Raw genomic sequence first — 21,647 nt, 5'->3', positions numbered from 1 at the left:
AATTAACCTGTATTTAACCAAGTCCCGTGTAACTTAATCTGTCCATCAGTATCAGCAATACTCAGAGCAGGGAGTAGAGACGGATGATGCTGTGGAGTTGAGTCTAGGTGGATACTTGAAGGGTGCCCTGAGCAGTGAGAGGCATACCCCTAAAGTCAGTGTCAGTGGGTGGTGGGGTTGGGCTGCAGAGAAATTAGGAGCAAGAATCTTTTTCTTTCTTTTTCTTTTTTAAAAATGTTTATATCATGATCGATTTATATTGAGACAGGGTCTCATACAGCCCAGACTGGCCTTAAACTTGCTATGCAGCTGAAGATGACTTTGAACTAATTGCCCTGGTGCTTGCACTTCGCGTGCTGAGATTACAGGTGTGGGCCACCAAGCCTGGTTTTATATAATCCTGGTGATCAAAACCAGGCCTTCACGCCTGATAGGTAAGCATTTTACTCACATTTTACAGTCCCAGCCCTTAACATTTTTGTTCCGAGTCTTGGATTGATGTGTGCGTGTAAGTCAGAAGACAATTTGTAGGAGTCGGTTCTCGCTTTCCATCGCGTGGGGCCTAGGGATCGAACTCTGGGTCAGTCAGGGTGGCAAGCACCTTTCCTAGGTGAGCCATCCTGCTGGCACCCTAGCTCTCACTATGTAACCCTGGCAGGTCTGGACTCGCTGTGTAGGCCAGGCTGGCCTCAAAGTCACAGAGATCTGCCCGCCTTTGCCTCCCACTTGAGAGCTGGGATTAAAATCATGAGCCGCCAATCCCGGGTGTGTGTGCAGAGCCTTTTAATCGCTGGGCCTGTCCCTTGGTCATCTCTGCTGTTTGGGGTCAGGCCAGGAGCCTGCTTTCCCACCCCACTGCTCCCTATAGGTAAGGCCTGCTTCCTAGTCCTCTAGATCAGTGAGGGACAAGGAGGTGTCACTCCCCGCCCCGATCTCGTCCAAGTAGTGACAATCGTGTCCAGCGGGCCCAGGCCTAGGAAAGAAAAGTAAATCCTAGAGACCCCCAGCGTTAGCTTGGTCTGAGACCCACGGCGGGAGCCGGCCCGGGAGGAGCCAAAGGGCTCCTGGCTTTGTTGATTGGCCGCAGCTACACAGCTGTCTCTTCTGGATTGGCCTTTTTTCCAGGGGGAGGCGGAGCCTCAAACTCATTCCTCCAATAAAGTGCAGAGAATCCGATTCCGACGGGGCACTTCCGGCGGCGTTCCCTTTTTCTCAGTCCGTCCCCACCGCGGCACGGGCCGCGGGGGCCACAGAGTAATCGGACCACTTCCGGGTGGTACTACTCGGCCTCGAGCGGCCATTGGGCGGCCTCGAGGGACACTTCCGGTGTCCAGGTGCTGGGCTCGCCTGCAGGAAGATGAAGATGGGTGTCCGCCTCGCCGCCCGTGCCTGGCCCCTCTGTGGGCTGCTGCTGGCTGCGCTCGGCGGCGTCTGCGCCAGCGGCCCCCGCACCCTCGTGCTTCTGGACAACCTCAACGTGCGGGACACGCACTCGATGTTCTTCCGCAGCCTGAAGGGTGAGCGCCGCGGCCGGGGCATGGCCGGGCTTGGGGAGCCCCGGGGTGGCGGCACCCTCCAACGGCGGCAGCGAGGGTTCCTCTGCTGAACATCGGCTCCGTCTCCCTCTTCTCCAGACCGGGGCTTTGAACTCACCTTCAAGACCGCAGATGACCCCAGCTTGTCCCTCATTAAGTACGGGGAGTTCCTCTATGACAACCTCGTCATCTTCTCCCCCTCCGTGGAAGGTAAGGGCGGTGCGTCGCCCCCGGAGCTGGCTAGGGTTAGAGGTGCAGGGCTCCGTTGTCTTCTTGTGGTTGCCGGCATGTTCTGGGTCTCGGGATGAGTTGGGAAGAACAGTACAGGAAAATGTTAATTCCAGCCTGGGCCTTGGAGCGGTTATCTTTCAAAATGATAGACACTTTGCTTATGGAGCAGGGGTTTTTCCTCTAACAAAGGGCCTGATAAAGAAACCCCCGATTTGACTTGCTTGTGTACAAAGAATTGTCCCGTTATTAACACGGATTGCTGTCAAAAAGCTCTTCTGCAGGTGGTAGATCATAAGACTGCAACACCCTCACCCCCGGGCCAGAGAGTCTGGTGTTCCCATACCAAGAACAGATGATGGGGGGATTTCATTTTTATCTTTCACATAGCTGTAGCCTCCTCATGTGTGTGTTCAACTGGCTAGGCATCTCCAGGTCCTTTGGCGATTTCTTGTTGGCTTGCATGGGTGTTTGGTCAGCATGTATGTCTCACCATGTGTATACCTGATACCTTCAGAGGCCAGAAGGTGGTAAATCCCTTGGGACTGGAATTGAAGTCAGTTGTCAACTGCTGTGTGGGTGCTGAGAATTTTACCCAGTCCTCTTTAAGAGCAGCCAGTGCTCTAACCATTGAGCCATTTCTGCAGCCCTGGCTGTTTCTCTTTTGCCTTGCTGTTTTGGTGAGCATGGTGGGTAGTCTTTCCGTTTTATCTTTGTGTCAGAAGACTCACGTTGTCCCTGTCTGGGGTAAGATGTCCCTGCCAACCTTCTTTCAGATGATGACACATAGATGGCTTTTATTTCCCTGGCAGCTACTTTGTATTCTGTAGTTTGTACAAGACTGGTTCTGCCAGCTGTCCAAAGTGTCCCCGCCTCCCCCTGCTCCTGCTATTCCCTTCGGGTCCCATGGGAAGCTCCTCCATCACCTCCTCCTGGTCTTGGAATGCTCTCACAGCCTGACCTCACTGTGCCTTCTGACCTACTTGCCAGCTGTACCCAGCTCCACCTTGAAACCAAGGAAGTCACATTATTCTCCTGCCCAGAATCCTCCAATGGCTCCCACCAGCCCCAGCCCTCCAATAACTGGCCACCTCACCTCACTCCTGGTCTCTGGTCCAGCCCTGTAGCTCACCCTGCTCAGTAGACTTCACACCTGATGTTTTTTCTACCTGTGTGCTCTCCCTGCATGCTGTTGTTGTCCGGCTCACCCTTCCATCTTCTCGTGAATCACTGGTTGAAGGCTCTCCTCACTAACCTTGGCACAATGGCTCCCTTCCCTTATTGTCCTATTCATTCTTCCTAGTCTATAAGAAACACATAGCAGGTAAGTCGATTATCCTGCATGGAACGGCAGACTCACTCTGGAGATAACTCTAGAGTTCATCAAGCCCCACCCCATGCTAGTTTGGAGGCCTGTGGAGCAGTGGTTAATTACTAAGTGAATGAGCAGCACAGGGTCGGCCCTCATCCTTCAGATGTCAGGAACCCACAAGCTCTTTGGGTGATGTGGGAAGCACTGAGTGGTTCTGTGAGGGTAACGAGAACAAGGAAGCTGTTAGTGTTAGGCCAGTGAGCCTCACAGCCAAGTGACAGTGGCATCTGTGGCTTCTGCAGTGCCTTCTCCAACAGCTTAGAGGGAGTGACATTGTTAGAATACTCCAAGGTGACCGGTGCCAGTGATGGCAAAGGCCGTGGGTGTCAAGGCATCAGGGCATTTGAACAGCGTTGGTCTGTGAAATGTGCGTGGAAGTGCAGTATTTCTCAGGGAATAGATGTGGCTTGGAGTATGTTCTCTCTTACCTCATTGTGACCAGGACATGTTTGGTGATGGCACCTGACCAAGGCATTGCTCTGGGCTTCCCTTTGAGGACACAGGTTTGTGGCATGTGATGGATGGAGTGAATTTACTTTCCTTCTCAATTTTGGATCTATGGTATCCTACTCAGATCAATCGTGGCTGCTTTGAAGGGTCTCCTATCCATCCAGCTGCCAGGGAGTGGGGACAGGACTGTCTGGTCACTATGTCTGGGGCCCTCTTACAGATTTTGGAGGCAACATCAACGTGGAGACCATCAGTGCCTTCATTGACGGTGGCGGCAGTGTTTTGGTAGCTGCCAGTTCCGACATTGGTAAGTCTGCCCTAGGAAGTTCCAGGGCTTTCCACCAGTTCTCCACAGAGCTCAGAGCTTTATATGCAGGAACTGCTAACATGGCATTGGCTAGGTGAGCCCCGGGCCAGGGAGGCAATGTGGAAGCTGCAGGCTTATTGAGCCCTGGGTCCCTCCTGTACTGTCCTGTGACTAGAGACAGTGAGGGCCCTGGTTGGTCTCATCTGTCATTTGCTTTGTTGTGTTCTGTTGGGGGGTTCTGCTCTGATGGGAGCAAGGAAGTCAGGGGAGGCAGTGGGTGAGTTTTGTTCCGGATTCTGGTTTTGAAAGTTTTATCGCAGCTGGGAGAGAGTTACACCCTCAGCTCATGTGTTGGTCTCTCACCTTCAATAGCGAACAGCCCAGGGCCTGTTTCCAGCAGTGATTACCTTTCAGCCACCTTCCTCTCTGTGGGTCTCTTGGTAGGGTGATGACAAGGACTGGAAAGCTCAGGCCTTCAGGCCTCTGAAAGCCAGCATTGGCTGTGGCTTTGCTATGTTTGTCAAGGGGGTCTGTGCAGAACCAAGTTGTTGTGTGTTTGTGCAGGGAGTGGGGAAGGCTGTTGAGGTTCATTTATCATCTTCTCAGCCCTGGAGGTGATGCCCCGCCCGATGAAGGTGCTGGGCACTGTGGCTGACCAGTAGAGGAGCAGCTATGAAGAAGCCATGACCTACACTGTCAGGCCTGCCGATCAGGGCTCAGCCAGGCTATCTCTTGGATCTTTGCAGGTGACCCTCTTCGGGAGCTGGGCAGTGAGTGTGGGATTGAATTTGATGAAGAGAAAACAGCTGTCATTGACCATCACAACTACGATGTCTCAGACCTTGGCCAGGTAATCAGGCTTGTCCCTTCAGCTGTCTGAACACACAGCAAAGCTCAGCTTTGCTTAGAGACCACATCCTGACCCTGTTTCCCTTTCCCCTTTGCAGCATACGCTCATCGTGGCTGATACTGAAAACCTGCTGAAGGCCCCAACCATTGTTGGGAAGTCATCTCTGAACCCCATTCTCTTCCGAGGAGTTGGGTGAGTGGGGACATCAAGGGGACCTGGAGGATCAGGGCTCACTTTCTGTTTGTGGGCATTAAGCCAATTTTATTTGTTTTGTTTTTGGAGACAGGGTTTCTCTATGTAGCTCTGTCTATCCTGGAACCCACTCTGTACTGGCCTTGAATTCAGATCCACCTGCCTCTGCCTCCCAGGTGCTGGGATTAAAGGCGTGTGCCACCACCATTCAGCCAAATTTAGGGTTAAGAATGTTCATTCTCCCAGGTAGTAGCAGTGAGTTTTAGAGAAACCCTAAGTGTCTGGCTATTGAGAAGGATCTTTCCTGGCGACATGTGGGGCATGCCTTACTGAGGAGGCGGAAGCAGAGGATTGGGGCTCCAGGCCAGCCTGGCTAGTGAGACCCTGTCTTTGATTGAATGAATGAATAATGAATGAATGGATGAATGAATGAATGAATGAATGAATGAATGAGAAAGGGAAGAGAAGAGCTGACCCCTCTCTCTGGGAAGAAAGGGAAGAGCTTTTCCCTGGGGGAGATGGTGTGGGACCCCGTGTCCTGCAGCTGCTTCGTGTTCAGTGCTAGGCTTCTCTCTCCTCTCCCTTGCAGAATGGTGGCTGACCCTGATAATCCCCTGGTTTTGGACATCCTCACGGGTTCTTCAACCTCCTACTCCTTCTTCCCAGATAAGCCCATCACCCAGGTGAGAGCCTTTGCAGCCTCCAGCTCCTGGGCCCAGTGGCAGCACTTTTTAATTTGAAAACCAGAGCAAAGCAGGAGAGGTGGGCTTTGTTGAGACCAATGAAGAGATGATGGAAGTGGGGACTAGGCCATCCCTAAGATGGGAGGGGGACATGGCTATGTAGGTGTCCAGCCTGTTGTCCCCTTGCTGTGGTAGCTTTGCTGGTACTTTGGTGATACCCAGGTGACTTGCCCCTTCTGTCCCCAGTACCCCCATGCAGTGGGGAAGAACACTCTCCTGATTGCGGGCCTCCAGGCCAGGAACAATGCCCGGGTCATCTTCAGTGGCTCCCTGGATTTCTTTAGCGATGCCTTCTTCAACTCAGCAGTACAGAAAGCCACACCCGGTGCCCAGAGGTAATGCCAGAGCTTGGAATATGAGGTCTGTGTGCAGCGGGAGGAGAACCTTTTGACGCGTGTGTCTTCAGGACATCCCATTATCTGCAGACTTTGTTGCAGTGCTGCTGGCATTGGTGTCCCATGCTCACCAGGGTGGCAGTGGCTTGTGTGGAGCCCTCCCACCTACCCTCTGAGAAAGATCATATGGCTGCTAGAGCACTTACCTGATGGGCATAGGGCCGGTCCAGTCTTCAGCACCAAAATGGATTGGGATTGATGGATTGTGCAGATGGCCCATAGCAATACCACCTGCAACCTCCACTATTGAGTGTTTTCCCTTTACCCACGGGCCAGTAGCTGTGTGCAGCCTCCTTTCAGAACCTCACTTAGAGTACAGTGGCCTGGTAGACAGGAGTGGTCTCCATTAGGAACCCAGCAGGAAGTGGGCTGCAGCCCCAGCCTCTCCTTTCCCTCTTCCAGGTATTCTCAGACAGGCAACTATGAGCTAGCTGTGGCCCTCTCCCGCTGGGTGTTCAAGGAGGAGGGCGTCCTCCGAGTGGGGCCTGTGTCCCATCATCGGGTGGGCGAGACGGCTCCACCCAATGCCTACACTGTCACCGACCTAGTGGTAAGACTGGGTGGATCAGTTAGCTCCAGGGTATCCAGGATGAATATTACTTCACTCTGTACCTATGAGAGTCAGCAGAGATGCAGAGCTGGCCACCAATGTTAACTGGTGGAGTTGTAGAGTTCAGCTCCACTGAACTGGCGGGGAAGTCAGACTTCCCAAAAAAGTGACATGGCAGGTGGAACTTTGGGTTGGACTTTCTGGGTCACTTGTCAATGCCTAGATGTCTGTCAGGATCTGCACACGCAGGATGGCGGGGACTCTGTTAAGGACCTCAGGCCCAGCTAAGGAGTGGTCAGCTGTGCTCTGTGACTGCAGGCACCAGGGGCTTCCATGGGCTGCAGGACTGGGTCCCTGCCGTGTCTGTGGGGTGGGAATTGAGGGCGGTTGTGCCTGTGGGTGTGGTCCACCTCCAGCTGCTGGCATGCCCGGCTGACCCAGCCCCTCAACTCAGGAGTACAGCATTGTGATCGAGCAACTCTCCAATGGCAAGTGGGTCCCCTTTGATGGGGACGACATTCAGCTGGAGTTCGTGCGCATTGACCCCTTTGTGAGGACCTTCTTGAAGAGGAAAGGTAAGTGTGACGCCAGTCAGAGAAAGCCACACAGAGCAGCCACCTGCTGCCTCAGGACACATGTCCCCTTCCCCTGGGAAGCCTCCTGGTCTGAGTGCTGCTGTTGCTTCCCCAGGTGGCAAGTACAGTGTCCAGTTCAAGCTGCCTGATGTGTATGGTGTGTTCCAGTTTAAAGTGGATTACAACCGGCTAGGCTACACACACCTGTACTCCTCCACCCAGGTAAGCAAGGGGCAGTCGGTTTCTGGCCAGCAGGTATCCTTCTTAGGCCTCCCAGACACTAGCGCCTGCTACCTCTGTCCTGTTTCAGGTGTCAGTGAGGCCACTCCAGCACACACAGTATGAGCGCTTCATCCCCTCGGCTTACCCCTACTATGCCAGTGCCTTCTCTATGATGGCTGGCCTCTTCATCTTCAGCATCGTCTTCTTACACATGAAGGAGAAGGAAAAGTCTGACTGAGCCAGAACCTGGGACTCCTCCATACAGCAGGGAGATGGCAAGAGGATTTCACTGGAACTGATGGGTTGGGTTTTTGTTGTTGTTTTTTTAAAGGCCATGGGAAAATGGCACAGCCTTACCTCAGTGAGTGATGACTATGGGGTGGGGGGCAGGGAATAGTTGTTTGTTTGTTTTTTCTGTAAGTTTTCCCACTTTAAGTCACTCTGTGGCATTTTTCATATTTGCAGCCACCCCCATTTCTAAAATAAAGAGAACCACTGCCCTCACCCATCCGTTGGCCCCTCACACTTCATGATGGTAGGGCTGCTGTTTAGGGATTACTTTCCAGAGACTAGGTGTCTTTTAACTCCACAAAGGGAAGATGGGAACCACAAAGTGAAAACTAGAATTGCAGTGCTGGACTAAGAGTTGCTGGTGAAAGGACTGTTGAGGAACTGGAAAGATGACTTGGTGGTTAAGGGCACTGGTTGCCCTTGCAGAGGACCCAGGTTCAATTCCCAGCACCTACATGGCAGCTCACAGCCATCTGTAACTCTAGTCCTAGGAGATCTGATGCCCTCTTCTGACCTCTCAGGCCACCATACATTCAAGTGGCGCATCTTACATTCAGGCAAAACACCAATAAGCATAAAATAAAATAATTTTTTTTTTAAAAGCTTGAGTTTATGTTCACTGGCTTTAGGCTACACTTGTGTTCTCATGAAGGACACATTAAACTGTATGTGAACCTTCCTTACTGTTAGAGTATAAGAATCGTTACATAAGCCAGAAACTCTGTTCAGCACATTCTACTCTGCTCTACATTGTAGATTTGCGTTTAATATTTTGATAGCCCCTGTAAGGAAAACTGGCCAAGATGCGACTGTCCAGCCAGCGTGCCTCACTGTTAGCTCCTGTGCACAGATTGGTTCAGCTGTGCTGGGTAAATCCAGACACAAGTAGGGGATCACTAAGGAGCACACTCCCAGGTGTTCCTTGCCACCCTGGAAGACACCCCCCTGTTAGAGCAGCCTTGCACATAAATAACCCTTAGCCTAGGCAGCACATTCCAAGCAACACCGTGGCCACCTCTGTCAGGCAAATACCTCATTCCTGGCACTAGGGACAGATATGACAAACTTCTGTCCACTGCCTTATCCTGGATCTCGGTGATGGACTGTGGGTCTGACCCCCTTCAGCCACCCATGTCCAACAGCACAGCCATTCATGCCCATCCTTGTCTGACAGCACAGCCATTCCTGTAATGAGGACAATTAGGGCGGGGGTACTTTCTGGTCAGCAGTGGCACTGCTGGTAGGGAGAACACACTATTCCAGTGTGTGCACAGGGCTCAGGCTCACACTGTCTTTAGCATGAATATTAGTCTTTAGTGATCAGTGAGCCTTTATAGAGTTAGGCATTGTGAACGCATCTGTTCTGTCACTGTCACAACTAAACATGGGTTTTGGCATTTCTTTTTTGGTTTTGAGGCAAGGTTTCTCTGTGTAGTCCTGGAACTCACACTGTAGACCAGGCTGGCCTCAAATTTACAGAGATCCACCTGTCTCAGCCTCCCAAGTGCTGGGATTAAAGGTGTGTGCCACCACTGCCTGGCCAGCTTTTTGCATTTCTAAGTGGTTGAGGAAAAAAAATGAATTTACTGACAACCAAATTTCAGTGTTGATCCTGCTGCAGCAATTTTGCCTTGGTGACAGGTGAGTCATTGTAACTACTAAATTTCCTGTCTGCCCTCTGCAGCTTGCCAACTCCGGATCTGGACTGATGTCTTAATGCTATGAGAGAACTTAAGTGGGATGGGCTGTAGGATTTATGCAAACCCACACAGCTAGTGAATGCATAGCCTGAGCTGTTCGAGGGCGCTTTCTATTTGCTGATCCTAAGGCTTCCTCTGGCTGACCTGCCCCTCCACTTACCCCCTGACTCCCATGCACCAGCCAAGCCACCTCCTTCGACTTTCACACACCAGCATGACACCATGACACAGAGTCTTTTAGTAACAGCAGCACAGACCCATCACGGGACTGCCCTCCAGGAGCGGAGGAGGAGGGCTGCCTGGCAGAGCGCCTCCCACTCCAGGTTAGCCAGGAACAGCATCTGCAGCTTTGTTTCCACACTGCTCTTCTCCATCAGCCTGTCAGCCAGCAGAGTGGCTGCGGATTGCTGGAGGAGCCAGCCAATCATCTTGTCCAGTTTCAGATTCTTCAGGGCTAGAAGATGCTCGCCCCAGAGGCTTAAGTGCAGCACGTTTGCAGCCACACGTGCAGAAGGTCTCTGCAAAGCAATGGAAGGTGTGGTCAGAATGCTCACAACAAGCACTTGGTCTGAACTGTGCACTGAGGGAGTGTGGTTTCAGACCGGCCCCATTCCATCCTTCCTCCACCCGTCCAACAGCTGCTCCCTAACCAAGCACAGGCCCTTGCCCATGTCAGCTCTGCCGGGACACCTTTGTCATGGAGGGAACCCACATGTCTGGGTTCCAGCACTGGTACAAGAGGCCTCACCTGGTGTGGTTGCTGAGTTAACACTATCTGAGCAACTGCCTTAAGGAGGCAGGTTTAAACAGTGAGGGCTGTGAACAGTGGGGTGTGAACAGCAAGGGCTGTGAACAGTGGGGTGTGAACAATCAAGGTGTGAACAGTCAGGGGTGTGCATGCTGCAGTGAGGCAGGCTGAGACCAGGTCTGTCTCCGGGTTTTTCTAAGGAGCCACCTGAGCCGGGCCTGCTGTTGCAATTATGACTCAGGCAGATAGACCTCAGTGCTCCTGCTTGTCTGAGAGCGGCGTTCCCTTCCACATGTGGCATCTTTGTTACACGTCTCAAAAAAACACACCCTTTTCTCTCTAAGCCATTCTCTTATTTAAACAAAATTAATTTTTTTGGCGCTTATATATTGGGGCTGGGGCTGAAGGAGCTGGTTCTCTTCTACAATGTGGGTCCTGGGGATCAAACTCAGGGCATTAGACTCAGCGGCAGCAAGTGCCCTTACCCAGTGAGCCATCCTGCTGGCCCTAGGGTTTTCTTTATTATTATTACTGTTGGATGTGTATGGCTGTGTATGTGTAGCATGTGTGGAGGTCAGAGAATAACTTGGGGGTCAGCTCTCTCTGTGTGGGTTCCAGGGATTGAACTCAGGGTGTCAGGTGTGCCAAGCACCTTGACCTGAGCCATCTCACCAGCCCATCCTAAGCAACTTCCTACAAAACCGAAGCCAAAAGGACCGGAGGGGGAGGAGAGCAGGCATGGGGGATGGTGCTTGTCCAGCATTCATGTGGCCCTGGGTTTGAGCCCTGCGACTAGGGAGTGAAAGGGGCCCCAATAGCTGCACTGCTAGGACTCTGGGCCCTAGGACTCTGATTAAGGGCTTGCCAGCCAGCTTGCTGCTCCTGTTTCTTCTTAAAGCTGTCGTGTTCTTTACTCGACCTTTGCCTGTGTGTAACAGGGTTTAACACCATAGGGCTTGCGTGAACGTGGCCTTGACTCAGACACAAACAAGGGGTCCTCATCCACACAGTCCAGAGCCAGGGAACAGCCTCACCTTGCTGGCCTCTCGCTGGAGCAGTGACCTCACCAGCTGTCTTGCATCTGGAGGCACTGACTTGGGCATCTCGGGCAGCTGAGCTTCCTGGTAGCTTCGGCTCTCAAGGTGGGCTCTGCCTTGGCCATAGAAGGGATTGGCAAGTCCAAAGATTTCATAGGCGATGGCTCCCACAGCCCAGGTGTCAGCCTTGCTGAAGTCAACTACTGTCCTGGGGCCAGGATGGGCTGTGGACACCTGCAGGAAGTAGACACAGAGAGAGGGGGAGAGAGAGAGAGAGAGAGAGAGAGAGAGAGAGAGAGAGAGAGAGAGAGAGAGAGATGAGGCCCCAGCAGGCCTACCATTGGTGTCCATGCATGGCCTAAGCTGGGATCCTAGGATTTAAATGCACATGGATCTGCCTCAGCTGCCTGGCTGATGCTGACAAATGTCCAGGGACCTCAGCCTAGTTAAAGCAGGGCGGGAAGCTTCGTTTATTGGGAAAACCAAGGAAACACCCGCTGATGGCAGAACACACACACACGCACACGCACACGCACATGCATGCATACACACGCACGCACGCACACAGCAGGACTCACCTCAGGGGCCATCAGGGAACCGTTGCCACCGAGGTCCACATACCAGCTAGTGAAAGGCAACTGCAGGCCGATGTGCTCGTCAGCCAGGCAGCAGCCGAAATCCGAGATCACCAGCCAGGGACAGCTGTCTGCAGAGGTAGCAGAGCTGAGCATCAGGGTCTGCTTCTGCCCCTGCGGTCCCTCACAGGTCCCTCCAAAAGCCACCTCCAAGACATGGATGAACTGGACTAATAGGCTGTGTCCAGGAGCCCAGGCCAACAAGGCTGTGATGGGAGTCATTATGAGTGGGCTCACAGCAGGGCTGGCAACAGGTACATGGACCTGCCACCAGAAACAATGACGGAAACCCAGGCCCAGGCAGGGGACTAGAAAAGGGGTGTGTGTGTTGGGGGAAAAATGTTCTAGTTAACTAGATATGCCCAGGGACCAAAGGACCCCAGTCTTGGCTAAATGATCTCTGACCTTAAAGGGTCTATACACCCTATGAGTCTTAGGTTTGAATTTGTGATGCCAATAAATCTAATAAAGGGGTCTTGGGAGATAAAGGGGTTCATATAGTTCCTTGAAAGAGCCAGTTCAGGGGTGGGAGGGAGAACTGTGGTTGGAATGTAAAATGAAATCAAAAAAAATTTTAAAAATGGAAAAAAAAGAAATTAGAAAAAAGAAAAAGCCAGTTCACTTTAAGCTTTTTAGTTACACATTGAATAATTTTAATTTTTAAAAAGACTTATTTTTATTTTTATCTACATGTATGTGTCTATCAAGTGTGTGTCGGTGCCCATAGAGGCCAGAAAAAGTCATCAGATCTCCTGGACCTGGAGTCACAGGCAATTGTGAACTTCCACATGGATGCTGGGAACCATGGGAAGAGTAGAGCACTTAACCACCGAGCTCCCCAGTCCTGTGACTCCTTTAGAATGTCCCCAGGCAGATGGCTTCTACCTGAGTGCTGCCAGTGACAGAGGAAGCCGGGCTTGTGCAGGCAGCTTTCACTGAGCTAGAATCTACCTTCCTTTGACTGATTCGACAAGAACTGCAATACTAATGTTACTGTTCTGCACGTGGGCCAGAGAGGATCCCGGGAACTGTTGCCTGTCTCACCCACCAGATAAGGGGAGCCATCTCTTGAAAGAGTTAAAGAAGACAGGACAGAATAGAGCATTCAGGAGCTGGGGAGATAGCTCAGTGGTTACAGTAGTGAGGACCTAAGTTTGGATGGTCAGCATCCCAAGCACCCATGTCAAAGCTATAACTTCAGCACTAGGGGGATGGAGAGAGATCCCAGGGGCTCACCGACCAGCCACTGTAACTTAGTGAGCTCCAGGTTCAGTGAAAGACCCTGTCTAAAGTCATAAAGAAGAGTGATGGAAGAGGAGGCCTGGCATCAACCTCTGGCCCCCACATGTGCAACACACACACACACAAACACACACACACACACACCCTGACCTCAGGGGCTCCATTCCCCTTCCCCAACTTCTCCCTGGAGCACTCAGGTGCAGTCAGCACCTACCTGAGTCCAGTTCCACGAGTATGTTGTCAGATTTGAGGTCCCGATGGGCAATGCCCTGCTGAACCAGGTGGTCCACGCCCTCCAGTAACTGCAAGGTCATCATGGTAGCCAGGCGGGGACTGGGAGTGTGCTCCTGAAGGTACTGACGCAGGGTACAGGGGTAGCTGGCAGGGGAGGACAGAATGTCTAGGCATCACAATTCTCACGGCCTCATTCGCTTGTAGGGCCGCTCCTTTCTTCTTCCGGAGCTTCTGCTCTCTTTCTTCTTCAGCATCCTTTCAAACCCCACCCATACTGAAACTGAAAGCTGTGACAGTGCCGCCCCCAGCTCCTCAGATCCATCCCCGCAGTGGGGTGGCACAGAAACAGGACACCATAGAGACGGGAGCTATGAATGTGCCAAGGGCACAGGCAGGAAGTATATTCTGGAAGATGGGATGTTTGCATCATTCCAACAGCTCTCCCCTACACACAGCCCTCACCTCTGCATGCTTTGTTTTCCCCAGAAGCCCTATGCTCCAAGGACAGGGACCAGCTCCCATGGGAAAGAAGAAGCTGCTTCAGGGTCCCTACCTCCCACTCTGCACACACCATGGCTTACTTCTTCATGACGAGGAACAGTGTGCGACTGTGGCCCAGGCCTTCTGGGTGGAAGCTGGGTGGCAGCACATCAGGATAGTCAGCCAGGGCCCCGGGCAGCAGGGGCACAGATGAAGTGAAGGCGCGGAAAACCCGGATGATGTTGGGGTGTGGGGCAAGCTGCTTGGGACCGCCTCTGGGTCTTCTGTTCAGGCAAATGGGAGAGCAAATGGAGAGCAGATGAGGCCAGCATCAGAGACAGGTGCGGGGAGACAAGCGAAGGCCACCACAAAGGCATAGCTACTAATCATTGCACGTTTGCCCTGTTCCAGGTACAGCATGCGCCGTGGGGCAAAAACACAACAGGGGTGACTCCTCACATTCAATGGCTCCTCTAGTCCACCCTTTGGCTCATCTTCATCCCACATGGCAGAACACAGTGGCTAAGAGACCCTGGAAGCTGCCACACTCAGTCCGTGGCTGTGTCACTCATGCCCCTGGGCTGAGGGCGGAGTGGGGGATGGGGGGTAAGATGGTAACGCACAAGGGGTTAAAATGCATCCAGCACTCCAGTGGTGCTCAGCAGAGTGCACACTCTGCAGAGTTCATGCTCACTATCGGTCGCTTAACTAGCATTTGCTGGCGATAGCCTTGATGCTGGGACCTGTGCACAGAGCAGTCTCTGAAGTCACCACTTTGAGATGGACCACAGGAGGAATTCTTTTAGCTCTCCGAGGACAGGGACCCCAGCCCAAATCATCTCTCTGACCACAGACAGGGACTAGCATCCCCTTTACCAAATGACGCCCCAACACAGATGCAGTCTGCCATAGTGGTGCCACCTGGTGGCCCTTTCCACTCCTACAGGATGCCCCCCAGCCATGGTCCCACAGAGACATAGTTAAACACTGTGAACAGGGTGGCTCTGCTTCCCGTGTGCCGGCTCTGCCCCTCAAGCCAAAGCTGACTGGGCCCAGACTGGGCATTTGGAGCCAAAAGCTCATGGGTTCATCTAAGATCCCAATAGCTGGTGGGAAAAGGAACAGGCACGTTGGTCACTTCTCTTAGGGGACACAGGGAAGGCCACAGGAAGCAAAGGGCTGCAGGAACAGAGGAGCCACAGTGAAGAAACACCAGCGCTGAGGGTGTCTAGGAGAACAGAAGAGGACCCAGAGATAAGCCGAATGCAGGGTGCTGGCATTGTCCTGGAACTTTGTGGAAAATCCACATGTGTCCTTGTCCTGCCCCTCTGTGTCACACAAGTAGTCCCCAGTATTATGCAGCGCTGCTCTTGCTCCTGGGTCACTGGTGACAGGGAGAGTCAGGACCTCAGCAGGAGGCTGGCAGTGCCCTGGGAGGTGTTGTAAGAGTTCTAAGGCAGTGTGGGAGCCGGGCAGGGTGTCTGAACTAGGTCTGTCTGCAGTGTGCAGACAGAGCTCATACTTCTGGGGACGGCAGTGTGGAACTCACAAGGGGGGAGGGTGTGAACGTGCAGGGACGAGAACTGAGGTGGGGGAAGCAGCAAGGAGCTGAGTCTGAGGTCCCTGGATGAAGGCCAAGTGTCCGTGGCCCCCGAGTGCTCCAGGGGGACTTTCTCTGGAGACCCAGCAGCACTTCAGCTGGTGTCCTTGGCATAGACACCCGGGCTAGAATGCAGAGTCAACTGTAATTGTATAACCAGAGACACCTGAGCAAATAGGACTGATGGCCAGATGACTATGAAAGCCATGGGAACAACCAGAGGGAGGTCAGGGCTGTTTCAGATCGGGGTCTGCTATCATCAGGACTGTGGCCAAGTGTTTCCACCTGTGGAGACAGCGCACGTGTACCAGTAGGTGGCGCTACACACACACACACACACACACACACACACACACACACACACTCTCTCTCTCTCTCTCTCTCTCTCTCTCTCTCTCTCTCTCTCTCTCTCTGCAGGAATTAGGTAGGACATTATCTAGCATTCTGAACTGGGCCTATATGAATGGTCTTCACTCCTGCTCAACCATCCTCATCATTAGCTGGGATGAGATGATCTTCAGTCTTTCTCAAGCTTAATTTATCCATAAATTGAAAATCTTAAAATCTTTCTAGGACATCATTCAATAACCATCTACTATGTGGCACATCAGACGTGGTGCTGAGTGCCGGAGATACAAGTGATGCATTTGTTCTCAGACAGCCCGTGATTGCTCTGGTGTGCAAAGGAGTGCTTACCTGTAAGTAACGCCTCCATACTCTCCATCCAAGGCCACCCGGCTTGCTGGGACCAGCTCCTGGCTCATTCTGCTTAAGATGGCTTCACTGGAGGAACCTGCCTAGAACATACACACAGTGCACCCATGATTCCACAGACCTGAGTGGAATGCCAAGTCCACGCCCTGCTTGGGATCTGAACCAAGGCATTTACAACCTAGAACTGGCTTTGACAGCCAAGGAAAAATAACCTCTCTAAAGCAGCTAGCCAAAACCAGTTCCTCCTGGAGCCTGGAGGGAGGTGCTACTTGGAGCATGCTTCCCACACCTCGAACCCTTGGTGTATTATTCAAATGGCCCTGATCAGGAACAGAGGCCAAGATTTCAGAGCCCAAGATGCTTTCCATCAGGGACATCTCTGGTCACCACCAGCTCAAACTGGCCACAGGAAGGTGGCAGTAAGCCTTGGATCAGGTTGTTGGGCTATGGGAAAGAACATGGCTCCTTCTGGCTAGGGACATCAGTCACAGAAGGAGGCATGAGGGGAGAATGGTTATATGGCTGACTTCAAATGAAATAACCATCAGCTCAGAAACCTGTGACATAGGCATTTGCCACTCAGAGTGGTTCACAGACCAGAAGCCTGGGAGCCAGCAGAACCTGGAAGAAAATCACTCTCAAGCCCCAACCTAACCGACAGAAGCCAAATGTGTCGTGGGGCCTGAGCCCCTGGTGGATGGTGGACTTGTTGCAATCTGAGACTGATAGCTCCAACTCTTATGTAAGAGATCAGACACCTAACTCCACAGGCCCTTCTTGAAGAAAGCCTGTGAAAATCTCCCCCACCCCGTCCCTGTCCCTGAAGACTGACGCTGTGAGATGTGCCCATCCTTACCGAGATATTCCACATCATCTTGATGGCAAAGGGAAAGGCTGGGGCTCTCGGGGCCTGCTCCCTATCTGCTCCCTTTGGGAGGACATCCGGGCCTTTTTTTAGAAGGCTAACACACTTGGCCTTCTCTAGGTGCTGGGGCAAAGTGGGCATGGTGGCTTCATACACAGCAGCGCTGCAGCCCTTGCCAATGGACTGTCCTATCAGGTAATCCTCCAGACGGAAGCCTTGCCAGTGCCTCGTGTCCAGTGGGTCAGACACCAGCTTGTTCTTCTGTGTAAAAATTGCCTGTGAGGAAAAATAATGGGCTGTGATCCAGGGGCTCTAGTAAGGCTACCACAAAGCAAACACAGGAGGGGGAGAGGCACGGTGAGGCAGGGTCCTCAACTGAGACTGCCATCTTGACTTTAAGTGTGGGCTTGTCCTGGGTACAGGCTAGCCTGCTTTTGTCTCATTGTCTAAGACAGCCTTTCTCACACACCCCTTCACTGTGATCAGAGACAGCCCAATGCAGGCCCTGTACCTGTGGCTTAAACCAACTGCAGATGGAAAACAGTTTTTAAAAATAGCAACTGCAGCCCAGAGGTGGTGCCACATACCTTTAATCCCAGCACTTGGGAGGCAGAGGCAGACGGATCTCCGTGAGTTCGAGTCCAGCCTGATCTACAGAGAGAGTTCCAGGACAGGCTCCAAAGCTACACAGAGAAACCCCCCAAACCACCCAAAACAAGTAAATCCTATGTACATTTTTCTTGCCATTACTCCATGAACACCCCAGTGATCAGTTCTTCCCATGGCATTTGTTCAGGTCTTTGTAGCATGCCTGGCACTGTAAATTATCTAGAGATAATCTGCAGCTTGAAGGAAGTGTACACAAGTCCATTCAAAACCATCATTATTGCTGGGATGTGAACTGGTATCTGTGGATTTTGGTATCTCAATGGGACCTAGAACCCATTCCCTGTAGACACCAAGGGACAACTGTGGCTTGTCCTGGAGTTTTGCCAGGCCAGGCTGTACATGCCTACACTTGTTTATTTCTGGGGTGCTGGGACCTTCCCTGCACTAGGCAAGTGCTCTGTCACTGAGCTACACCCAGCCCTACCTATCTCTCTGTACTTACCCGAAGCTGCCTCTCCCTGAGTTCCTTCATGAACTCTCCCCCAGGCCCCCAACTGCATTCTTGCTGTGCCTGGCTCACCCCTATTTCTTAAGCCCAGCTTAGGTCATCCTTCCTCCATAACTAGCCCTGGGGACCAGTCTGTCACACATGCCTTCTGCAGTTCCCAAGGCACGGGGTCCCTAGAAGCTACTATACCTTGAACTGATGCTTCCTACTGATTAATACCTGGAAATGCGTGTTCCCTTGTCATGGGCTTCATAAGCCCCAGGGTCGGGAGAGATATCTACAGAGCAATCTGCACCAGCCAGGGGTTTGAGCACAAGATACTTTTTAACTTTTTATTTTGAAGTAATTACTCTCACAGGAAGTTGTAAAAATGGCGCAAAATGTCCCTGTACCCTTTCCCCAGCTTTCCCAATGGCAATACCTATACAGTGGTAGCACCAACTGTCTTCAAGGTTTATCCATTTGCAGCAGGTTACAGAATGCCCTTCCTTTTCAAAGGTGGAATAATATACACCACTGATGGACACAGGGTCACTTCTACTACCCCTTGGCTACTGTAAATAAGCTGCCTAGAGCTTACATGCATAAAAGTCTATGCATTCTGTCCACTAGTCAAGTATCCATGGATACTAGACAGTGATTCTGTTTTGAGCTCTTTTGAGGGTTAGGGCTACTGTTTTCCATAGTTACTGCAGCACTCAGGTTTTTGGATGAATGCTTCTGTTTCCCGAAGTAGATGCTGATGACTGCAATGACAGGCTGGTGTGGTAAATACAAATTTAATTTTGTATCACTTGCATTTGTGACGGCATGAGATCCCATTTCCCCACCTTCACCGGCATCTGCTATTGTCCTTGTTTTTATCTTAATCATTATAGTAAGTGTGCACGGATACCTCTCTCATTTTAATGTGCACTTATCAAATGGCCAGAGGTGTTGAAAATCGTCACATACTCTTACCTGTCTGTCACCTGTATTCATATCTTTTTCTATTTGTTTGTTTGCTTGCTTGGGCCAGGGTCTCACTATGTAGTTATGTAAGACACAGGAATGGGGTCCCAGTATTAGGAACAGGAAGTAGAGGAAATGCTTGCTAGGTCTTTCTTTGATCCATGTCTTTGACCCCTCAGCCCGACTCTGTAAAATGCAGGGGCTACACTCACTCAGCAAGTGGTTTTAAACCCCAGGAAAAAGGCTGGCCTCCCAGAAGGCTGAGTTCTGGCAGCTGACAACCTAAAGACTTGAACTGCACAGCCAGCTCTTCTCTGGGCCTGCCAGCCCAGCATGAGCCAAGTGCTCAGAATAAGTCCCAATCTCTAAATATACGCATCCTATTGGTTTTGTCTGGGTGACCTTGACTAGAAGATTTTGTGAGTAGAAAGAGAGGTCAATGTGCTCTTTTAAGAGTTTAAAAGGCCGAAGAACTCCCACGTATCCAGTGATAACCCCACTGTGGCTAACTAAAACAGTAGATGTGATGAATTCTCTAGCAGAGGGCACAGGCTTTGAGAGGGCGGGCTTTGGGCTTTGGGCACTGCCTTTACCAGCAGTGTGACTTTGAGTAAGTCATCTCACCTTTTTTGAATATGTGCCCTCCATAAATCAGGATGGCAACTACATCAAGGGATGGGAGTATTGTCATTTTAGAAAGTGTATTCAAAGCATAGTGGCACATGCCAATAATCCCAGCACTTGGAAAATGGAGATAGGAAGGCCAGAAGTTGAGGCCACCCTGGGCTACATTTACAAGTCAGGGCCATCCCCCTCCTCACGCCCCAAAAGAAGAAAAAAAAATTACTCAAAGTCACTTGCCACAATGCAACAGGACAATTGGCAATACCTCTTGTTAAAAAAATACTGTTTGTAAAAGAAATGCAAAGTGCTGGCATATCAGGCCATCAGTAACTGGAAGTAAGTCAGACTTAATTGATGATTTCCATTTTACAGTTCAGTCAAAGATAGACCTTAATCAGGCCGGGCGTTGGTGGCACACGCCTTTAATCCCAGGCAGAGGCAGGCAGATCTCTGTGAATTCAGGATGGGTTCCAAAGCTACACAGAGAAACCCTGTCTCAAAAAACAAAAAAACCAACCCCCCCCAAAAAATAGACCTTAATCTTTGCCTTATCCCTCGACTCACCCCCACTACCAGGTCTAGGTATGCCCTCATGACATGCTTCTAGACACATAACTAAAAGATGCCACCCACCACTTAGTACAGTCGGCGAGTACCCCACACCTTGAATTGCCCTGCTCTTCCCAATGCTCACGCCCTATCTCAGTCTTCATCCTCAGACCTAACCCTACACTAAGGCTCAGAGCCTGACTCCACAACGGTCCAGCTAGTTCCGCCCCTGATGCGGAACAAACTTAATGGTTCAAGAACCGCTTTCTAGACCTGCTCCCGGCCATGCCTCCACCCTAAACCAGCGTTCCCTATTTCCTCCGGACTCGAGGAACCTCCACGCCCCTGCTTCCAGCTGTAGTTCTAGCTGTAGCCTCTCCCTCTGGCCTCAGGTCCTGGCCGGATTCCAGGCCCAGATCCTAGCCTTGCCTGATCCTAGCGCCACTTTAGTTGTAGCTCCGCCCCTAGGGATCAGGTCCCGCCCCCGGCCCGGCCCCACTCGCGACCACTTTCCTAACCCCGCCTCCTCCTGGCGCAGGCCCCGCCCTCTCCCCGCCCCGTCTGGCCTAAAGGCGGAGCTCTGGGCAGGCTGCTGGCCGCTCCCCCGGCTCCCCGCCCTCCGCTGTGCTCACCTGGATCTCCTGACAGGCCGAGGCGGCCCGCCGGCCCTCCGCCTGCTTCTCCTCGATCAGCCCCAGCCCCAGCCCGAAGGCCAGGAAGGCTGCTCGGCCGCAAGGGCCCGCCCCGCCCCGGGCCCGCACCACGAATTGTCGCTGGATCCGCGCCGCCAGCCCAGCCACCGACTGGCGGAAGAAGCGGTAGCGATCGGGAAGGGGGAGCCCGAGCGGGCCCGGCTGTGCTCTGGGGCCCGCCGCCCGGCCCGGGCGCTCTCCGCGGCCCCAGGCTGCCGCGGGGCCGGGCCTTCCCAAGCCCGAGATCGGGCCGGGCTTGGCCGCGAAGCGCAGCAGCAGTGCCCGACCCAGTTGCAGGCCTCGGCCCAGCGCCTGTCGCACCGCCATGGTGGCGCGGCGACCGGATCCCGCTGCCACCGCCACAAACGTCCCAGAGACCGAGGACAACAAACTTCGGGGCGGAGCCTATGCGCAAGCGCGGGGGGCGGGGCCGCGGCAGTTCTCCTGCTCGGTGCACGAGGGCGCTGTGTGCTCATCTGCGTCTCTCCTAGTCTGGCTGGTTTGCACTTTGAACCCTGGTACAGAGGTTGCAAAAACTTCACTGGTCCTGGTTAACGTAAGAAATTGATCCGGTAAACTAGCATCTGTTATCAACCACCGGTCCAGGCCCTTTACACTTTTAAACTTACCCAATAATGATATAAGCGTGCCAAATTTGTAGATTAGAGAGTGCTGTGTTTCCCAGATTGCATGGAAGTATTAGAGCTCAGGTTGAAGTTCAAGCTGCCCTAGCTGTTGAGGGCTTTGTC

General features: G+C 52.3%; 2 protein-coding genes across 3 annotated transcripts; one reads left to right on the top strand and one right to left on the bottom strand.

Moving 5' to 3' along the window:
- The first annotated feature begins 1,310 nt into the window (after window positions 1-1,310).
- On the top strand, window positions 1,311-7,927 carry Ddost (dolichyl-diphosphooligosaccharide--protein glycosyltransferase non-catalytic subunit). 2 transcript variants are annotated; one of them, XM_027399798.2, is made up of 11 exons: window positions 1,312-1,517; window positions 1,635-1,745; window positions 3,806-3,892; window positions 4,639-4,742; window positions 4,840-4,934; window positions 5,524-5,617; window positions 5,864-6,012; window positions 6,475-6,622; window positions 7,077-7,197; window positions 7,313-7,419; window positions 7,508-7,927. In XM_027399798.2, the coding sequence occupies exons 1-11, from the start codon at window positions 1,358-1,360 to the stop codon at window positions 7,655-7,657; spliced, it is 1,326 nt and encodes a 441-aa protein (XP_027255599.1). In that variant the 5' UTR covers window positions 1,312-1,357; the 3' UTR covers window positions 7,658-7,927. The 2 variants fall into 2 exon arrangements, with proteins under 2 accessions (XP_027255600.1, XP_027255599.1); XM_027399799.2 differs by lacking the exon at window positions 3,806-3,892 and having other exon boundaries at window positions 1,311-1,517.
- Window positions 7,928-9,625: 1,698 nt separating this feature from the next.
- On the bottom strand, window positions 9,626-21,273 carry Pink1 (PTEN induced kinase 1). Its single transcript, XM_027399797.2, has 8 exons — window positions 20,839-21,273; window positions 16,957-17,241; window positions 16,083-16,183; window positions 13,888-14,070; window positions 13,287-13,450; window positions 11,774-11,901; window positions 11,193-11,429; window positions 9,626-9,928 (listed from the first exon to the last, which is right to left on the bottom strand). Exons 1-8 carry the CDS (start codon window positions 21,223-21,225, stop codon window positions 9,671-9,673), a joined length of 1,743 nt encoding a protein of 580 aa, XP_027255598.1. The 5' UTR covers window positions 21,226-21,273; the 3' UTR covers window positions 9,626-9,670.
- Between the last annotated feature and the right edge of the window lie 374 nt (window positions 21,274-21,647).

This window comes from Cricetulus griseus, chromosome 2 (assembly GCF_003668045.3).
Source record: "Cricetulus griseus strain 17A/GY chromosome 2, alternate assembly CriGri-PICRH-1.0, whole genome shotgun sequence".
Classification (NCBI taxonomy): Eukaryota; Metazoa; Chordata; class Mammalia; order Rodentia; family Cricetidae; genus Cricetulus; species Cricetulus griseus.
This window is presented reverse-complemented; position numbering and strand designations above follow the sequence as displayed.